This window comes from Populus euphratica, unplaced genomic scaffold (assembly GCF_000495115.2).
Source record: "Populus euphratica unplaced genomic scaffold, PopEup_1.0 scaffold118.1, whole genome shotgun sequence".
Classification (NCBI taxonomy): domain Eukaryota; kingdom Viridiplantae; phylum Streptophyta; class Magnoliopsida; order Malpighiales; family Salicaceae; genus Populus; species Populus euphratica.
Window position 1 is genome coordinate 591,203 of NW_011500007.1, and position 8,273 is coordinate 599,475.

An 8,273-nucleotide genomic window follows, 5' to 3' on the forward strand; every position below is an offset into this window, starting at 1 on the left:
TTTTTTAGTAAATATTTTGATGTTTTTAATTTTATCATTTAATCCAAGTTTATAGTATATTATTTTTTATAATTTCATCCTTTTTTTTTCCTTAGGTTAGATTTATATCTCTATTCAATTTAACCTTCCAATAAAAAAAATTTATTGCCTAGTTTCATAAAATATATATTTTTTTTATTTTCATCTTTATTTTTAAATTTTTATTATTTTATTTTATATCTTTTTGTGTAATTGATTTTTTTCATGATTTCATCGATCCATCGGCATTTTATTTTCTAGGGATTGAGCCTCGTAATTTATCTTTTTATGGTGCTTTCAGTCTAATAACTTGAATCAAGGGTTTGAAAAGTTAATACAGGTCGAAGTTTTTTTTTTTTTTGCTTATTTTCTTTCCCAAATAATTTTACCATTTGATATTATTTTTTTAAAAAAAAAATTGACTTTGTAGTTTTCTTCATATTTCTTATCTATCGAATTATCTCATAATCTAGCCACAAGTTTTTTTGGGCTTACTTGGGTTGAATTGATTTTATTATCCAGGTCACATGTCTATCATGCTATTTCTGGTTGACTTGATTTGTGTTTTTGTATCCAATTATATACTTTGAAAAGTTTTTTTAAAATTATTTGTTTATTATCCTTATTATTTTTTAATTTATAATTAAAATAAAATCAACTTATTAAACTTGATTGAGGATATAACTTGAATTGTTTGTTTTTTTATTTCTTTAAAATTAGTTGACATCACATAAACATTTATTTTTATATAATAAAAAAAAAAGTGGACTTGCGGTGTGCACAATCCCGTTTCTAGGATTACCTATTAACTATATTATATAATAATATCCCATGGTAAAATATTACTTATAAACCATGTTATATAATAATATAAAGAAAATCTTAATTAAATAATTAACTGGAAAGAGAATTACTTCTTCATGGAGAAAAGTTATAAAGAAGAAGAATATGCATTGCTTGGCAAGTGGGGAAAAATAGTCCAACCTAAACAGAATTTCACTATTTTTCTTCATCTAAATGAAGCATATATATAATAATAATAATTAAGGAGTGTTAATCCATGTTCATATGATTATACCAATGTAATAGCATTCACTTTTACAAATCTCTGAGCAAATAGCTAACAGTACAATATTTGTAGACCTGTTGTCCTATCTATACGTATTCTATAAGCATTAGAATGAGAGTTACTAAACCAGTAGACATAATGCCTAATTAAGCGTATATTTTCTCCTAGTTCTTGTTCTATAGCCCTTTCAAGGTCAACAAACAGAAGTTCATCTTCTGAGCCAACCCTCTTCTTCATTGCAAATAATCCACTGCATGCACCGATGTCTTCAATACGTGCACCCTGGAATGGAGAAAGATATAGCAATTTCTTGTAAAAGAGTTTCTATCAAAAACAAAAAGGGTGAGTGTGGGTGTATTATCATGAGTGCAGAAAGAAAAGGGACATATTTGGATCCACTGTTGAAATCGCCCCAGTTTCGAAATCGCAATTCTTTCCCGTGCCTTGATCGCATGCATTCATGGCGAATGCTGCGTGAGCTCTCACCATGGGCAGGAAGCATTCACCACCTTCTTGAATAGGTGTGCAGTACTTCATTTCCATGCCACACACATAATCAACGTTTCTCTGTAGAGCCTCCACATCTGCTCCTGTTTTAGGAAGGCACCGCTTTTTTTCCTTAAGGCCCTTCTCATGAACCTGGACTCACCAGTGCAGTCACTTGGTACAAGGGCAGGATTCGTAGGAATGGATGATTTAGCCTGTCAAGAAAGAATTTCGATCAAAATTTTACGTGCAAGGTGATCGGAGAGTTAATTGACATTAACTAATAATTAACAAAGCATGTTGTCACCATTGTTAGAAATTATTAGAAGCCCGATTGTAAGGACTGAGATATATGTAGCATGGTGGAATTTGCTAGCAGCAGCTACCGTAGACCTTAGGATTCCAATATCGTACATTGGAGTCATGTCCGGCAGGAACAATCCGAAATTCCTCTCGCAGGTAGGCCCTGGCTTGAGATCTTCATTAAAAAGTGCGAAAATGTAAGTTTCAAATGTCCGGTTGGGCATGAGCGGGGTGCCAGCTCCAGATGTTACATGCTGCATCAGATTCCTATTGTATTGAGCTGCACTTTCTGCATCAACACCAACTTGTGATGAATCTCCTAGTGATGGCCACCCGGTTTCGGATATGACAATCTCAATATCACTAAAACCAAGAAGTTTCATTGCTGAAAAGACAGCATCCAGTTGCGCATCTAGCATGTTTGTGTAAGAAAGCTTGGTGTTTTCATCAAACACTCCTGAACCAGGCCTAAACAGTGCATAATCAAGAGTTTCAGGAGAGGATCCAAAGAATGGATAAGGGTTAATCATGAATGGTGAATTGGTAGCTCTAAGGAAGCTAAGCAACGGTTTAAGAACATGTGTATCATATCCTTGTCGAAATTTCCCACCGGATGGTGGGCTCGAACTTGAGAGAATGCCTAAAGAGTGAGGGCTAGAGATTTTGATTCTACTGTCTAATGACGCACCAACTAAAGCTGTATGAAGAGTTTGCATAGCAGGAACCAAGCTTGCTATTAACAATTTGTTTGCTGTTGATATTACTTCATTGCCTACCAAGATTCGGACAATGTTGGTGGTCCGCACATGAGGTTGGACATTGGACTTCAGCCATTCTTGTGCAAAACCTATGTTGGTAAGGTGAGGGATTTGATCATTTGTCACTGTGACTGTGACTTCAATGCCTTTGTGAGCAAAGGCTCGTAGAATTTCGGTGCTGGCATCAAAGAGCCTAACGCGGTTGATAATGGTGGATTCTAAAAGAAAATGGGCTACCTGTGCTGGTGGAGGCAGGTTGTTAGCCAACGTGCCATAGTTTACTCCAATACTTCCTTCCACTCCTAACAAAATAGCAACATTGATATATAATAAATCATACATGAAATCTTAAGGTCGCCATACAAAAAGGAGGAAGAGGCGTATATTTATCCATACCTTGAATATAGAGAGTTGAGGCAAGAAGTAAAATTGCGGTGGCTGTTGAAGCAGAAAACGTAGCCAAGGCTTTCTCCATGTTTGTGGTGAGGAGAGGTGAAGGTTGTGAATTGTACTGCATGGGGTATAACCATAATCCATTCAAGAAGTGGACTTGAGATGCTTTTCTTTCTTCGTAGGGGAGGTTTCTGTGCTGTCTGGCTGCTTTTTTCCGGTGAGTGAGAGTACTTTTTAGCTGTTGTATCTGCCTGCTGCTTTAGATGGATCTTAGAATTTTAGCTTTGGCTTTGAATCTTGTTCCATATCAGTTTCTGATTCGATCCAAACTAAAATTACTTATCAAAATATAGACGTAGTTGATTAGATAAATAGGATTATGTAATAAAACTAAAAATTAAGCTTCGATTTCAATGATTCCTTGAGGTGATTTTTATTTAAAAATATAAAAAAATAATATAAAACTAAAAAAAAAGTCAAGAATTTTAAAAGCACACAGATGGAATGTAATGAGAAACTAGTATGCTCGACAAATTTGAAAGGGATATATATTTATATATATATCCCCCCTCTCCCCCCACAGTATAAATGGGTGCCCTCCAAATTGCTTTACTTGGACAGGCAGGTAAGAATATATCCTTAATTACTTACCAAAATGGAGAAGGTATATACTACAAGAACAGCATATATTCTTCTCCAAGCAACTGGCTAGAAGGGAATCTCTGTCAATTATAGAGCTAAATCAAATACACTAATGGCCAAAATTCTTAAGAGATTTCATCATTTTTTTTTGGTTAATTTTAATTTCGCAACAAGATTAATTGAAGTGCTTGGATTCTTTCGAAGAAACTCACCTGCGGCCTATATATGCATTCCAACCTTTTGCCATGAATTAATTAAGATCTTGGCTGCCACAAAAGATATGTTTCAGAATCTCAAGAAAAAATGATTCATGCTAGAATATTTTAATTAATTAAACATGAATTTTTTATTTGTATCAATCCAGAATATCTTATCAAATCAAATAATTTAATAAAAAAAAATTATAAATTATAAATCCCTTCTATGTCCGAACATATCTATATCAAGGAGTGCATTTACAGCCAATTACATTTTTTTTTTGTAAAATAATAAGATATAAATATAATTAACTCGAGTTCATTTTCTGCATTCCGTATTCAAAAAAAAAAAATACTACTTCCACTAAACACATATTATGGTATGTGGATGTTAAATGCAAATATAGTGCTATCTTCTTCTTGATTCTTTTTTAATTTCTTCTTCAATACATTTTTCTCTTTTTCTGAAAATCAACACCTTAATTAATTCTTTATCTTGATGATTAAGGGAAAAAATCCCTAATATATATTCATTGAGATGCATGTTGTTGTGCCCTAATGTTTGTTAATTAGTTTTTGTAATTGCAAATGCTCTCAACTTAATTTCAAACAAGGCATATCAAGAATTGGTGGAACTTTATTATTCAAACAGGTTGATTTATATCAACTTCTTCAATTGTTGATTTTTTTTTTTAAGGTTTCATAAACAAAAAAAAAGACATTAAATATTAGGGCTGATAAAAAAATAATTAGTTATAACAAATTAATATAATTATATATATAAAAATATAATAAAAACTACAAAACTAATACTAAATAATAAATAAAGGACATGTTCTTATCTTATTCAAATATTTTATTTGAAACGCTTCCTGATCTTCAACAAATTCCATGTTTTATAAATTATTTGGAATATTTCGTGGTTCGCACAACATAATTAAAAAAAGAGCATCCATTTATTTTCTTTCTTCATCATGAATCATTCTAAGTGTCAAGGACAAGTTATATAATTAACTCATAAAATACTAGTATAAACTTAATTAACCAGGCTAATTAATATTGAACACAATATATTAAGTTTTGGAATTACTGATTTTTCAAGTTATTGGTACCATAGTGATACTTTATTTTATGTTGATTTTGCAAATTTGCTAGTCTACCATAACATTTCAAACATATATATATATATATATATATATTAGGTTACCAATAATCTAGCCGGTTATAATCTTAAACAAGCTGCCTGAGCTTCTTTAAACAATCAAGGAATCAAATTTGAGATCTTTCAAGTCCAAAGTTAAGCTTGAGTTTGATTGATCAAGCTTGAACATGACTATATATACTGATCAAACGAAGAAACTTCTTATTAGAATTAATTAAAGATATTATATCACTCAAGGCTACCCAAGAGAACAGCTGGAAAATCCATAAAAGGAAGTAGAGATTACACTGAAAATGAAAACATACAGCTTTCATAGCAGAAGATCAGAAGCTCATGAAGAAACAGGAAGATGATCAACCATTTTGAAGCAACAAGAACATCAGTATATGTCCATAGTAGCCCAGAACAAGAACCAGAAATGAACAGACCATATAAAGCACATCTGATCTCAGGAACATGGCTTCAGCAGTGACCGTGAAATTACACACACACGCTAGTATCATCGGATGTAAACAAAACACATCCCGGGACAGTAATGATAGTTCAGGAATAAAAATAGAATTTGAGGTGGAACCAGCATAAGGTCTCATGGTGACAAAAGGATTATAACAAAACTGCAGCAAGCACAAGAAAGAGAAAGGCACATGTGAATCAGTGGAGCAAGTCTTTGATCGGCAGAACTGAAGATTCTAACCATTTTGAGAATTTAGAAACCTGTGATCAGAAGCAGAATTAGTTCCATGTAAGCAAGCGCAGATAACTTCAATTCAGGACATCATACAATAAATCTCATGGAAAAATATGCTTAACCAGTCCATCAGATTTCATCAAGACACAAACTAACCATGATCCCTGTGACAAACTCGACAGAATACGTGCTCACAGGAACAAAACAAAAGTATCATCCTTGATCAGGAGCAATCATATCATCACTGGCACAGGCATTAATTGTATAGATGGACCTCATGATATGATAAGGACAGGATAACAAGACCAGGAGGGAGGGAGGAAAAGGTGCGGGAAGGGGGGGTGGAGAGAGAAGCCACCTGAGACATCACCTTAAATATTCCCTACCTAGATGAAACCCCTATTTAGCAACTAAAACACAGGAAAAAAAAGAGAGGAGGCAAACCCTAAACCTTGTTTTATTGCTAGACTCTTGTGAGCAAAAATCAGAAAACTACCTTTGCATGTGTGGTGGCTAGGGAACAAAAGTACAGCAACTTATCTGATAAACTTTGAGCAAGCAGTTCTTCATCTTATTGAAGCAAGACCCTAGAAGAAAAATATCCTCTTCTAATATTTCTTGCTCAAATGAGCATCTCAGAAACAGTAGATATCTGCAACATCATAATCATGCAAGGCAAAAACATATGTTCTTGTTCAAAAGGCTACTGTTGTTGGAATACTCATTTGAGCAAGAAACATTACAAAGAGGCCAAGCGAGCTCCAATTCTATCTTTCTCACCACCTGTGGAGCTTTCACAAGTTGCTGCGACCATTTAAAATCCTGGCATGTTGCTATAAATATGAGGCCTACATGCATGGATCTAAAGCAAAATTTCCGAAGTAATGACAAAGGACACAAACACCACCACCCCCCCCCCCCTATGACCACCCTACTCCCTTAGCTAGGGCAAATTGGGCCAATGTGTAGTTACATAAATAAAAGCAGAAAATGGTAGCAACTGAGAGTTGGTGGTATAACCAAATTGGTTGGAGTTGGAGACTAAATTGTGGCAGGGACAATGGTTGGGGGGTACTATATATAAATTTGTTGACACCTGACAGTCAGTTTAAAAGAAGAAAACAGAAAGGAATTGTAGTTGATCATGGAATGGCAGCTCAGCAAGTATAATTTTTAAGCTCAACAACCATCAGCATGACCATGGAAGTACAGGTTACGCCAGCCAATTTTTATTGTGGTAAAAATTAAAGGTTCCATTTCTGAAAGCTACCATTCCATATTTCCATAGTTCATGGTGGCCCAGATATAACTACAATTCTCTATATATATCTTTTTCTATGTAAGATCAAATCATCAAGAAATAGTGAATGTGCATGATCAGAAGACTTGGTGTTTGCCTGCAACTTCTATCCAATGAAATAATCCTACTTTCTTGGCCTTTCAGATTCACTGATGCCTAGAAAGAAAGGCTACTGATCATCCATATATTTTAATTTTTCACGTTTTGTTTCGTGCACTGGCCTGAGATTGTATCTGATTAATTTATCCTTAGGTTTTGCGTGCTGGTTAGAAAGCAAGATTTTGATGGGAACTTAATTTGATGTGTGCAGTGGAATGATAGTACTATATATTTATATAAACACTTAATTAATTTTCTAATGCTAGATTTATATATATATATATATATATATATGAAGTAATTAAGGTGGGATTTGGTGCACAAATTGATGAATTTATTATTATTTTTCATTTAATTTAACACATGTACAAGGTGTTCCAATTGTTTTCACTCCCCAACAGCGCTGAATGGCGGTGAAAAAGAACTAGAAAATATTGACATAAGAACTTGAAGGGTTATTGTATTTGATTTATTTCAAAGATTTAATTTCTGAGAGTTTCAAATTAGCTCCACAGATTAAACAACAAAGGTATTTAGTGATTAATTTCCAAGTGAATTATCTCTTGTAATTCTATATTTTTCTCACAATGAGTGCCAAGTTGTATGACAATCTTTTGTTGACAGGTCAGCCTCACGAACCGCCCTTCAGCGCTGTTGGGGAGTGAAAACAATTGGAACACCTTGTACATGTGTTAAATTAAATGAAAAATAATAATAAATTCATCAATTTGTGCACCAAATCCCACCTTAATTACTTCATATATATATATATATAGGACTCCCCACAAGTGTGAAAGAAAATCTTAACATATTCAGCTGATATTAAAAACGTATGATATGATGGATTACATGGTAATCATAGATTCTCAATGATTTATTTTATAAAACAAAGCCAAAATCATTCATTAAACTAGAAACAAGTTCTTCCTCTCTTCCATATACGCGAGACATGTCACAAATACACAAGTGTTAATTGTCCAATATGAACCAAATGACATGAATGTGAGCAATACATTAAAATAATCATTGCAAAACTACATCCTCTACTTAAGTTATGGCTGTATTATGTTTATATTATTGCAAAACTTAAGTTATTACATGATATAGTTATTTGATATAATATTAAAATCTTGATAATTAGCTGGTTATGAATTCAAA

General features: G+C 33.4%; 1 protein-coding gene across 3 annotated transcripts; it reads right to left on the minus strand.

The window, feature by feature from the left end:
• Nucleotides 1–1,694: 1,694 nt before the first annotated feature.
• On the minus strand, nt 1,695–7,181 carry LOC105141267 (glucan endo-1,3-beta-glucosidase-like). Of its 3 annotated transcripts, none has more exons than XM_011048446.1 (4): nt 5,334–7,181; nt 3,882–3,935; nt 3,031–3,341; nt 1,695–2,936 (listed from the first exon to the last, which is right to left on the minus strand). In XM_011048446.1, the coding sequence occupies exons 3-4, from the start codon at nt 3,149–3,151 to the stop codon at nt 1,861–1,863; spliced, it is 1,197 nt and encodes a 398-aa protein (XP_011046748.1). In that variant the 5' UTR covers nt 3,152–3,341; nt 3,882–3,935; nt 5,334–7,181; the 3' UTR covers nt 1,695–1,860. The 3 variants fall into 3 exon arrangements, with proteins under 3 accessions (XP_011046748.1, XP_011046747.1, XP_011046750.1); XM_011048448.1 differs by lacking the exon at nt 3,882–3,935 and having other exon boundaries at nt 1,700–1,788; nt 1,881–2,936; XM_011048445.1 differs by lacking the exon at nt 3,882–3,935.
• Between the last annotated feature and the right edge of the window lie 1,092 nt (nt 7,182–8,273).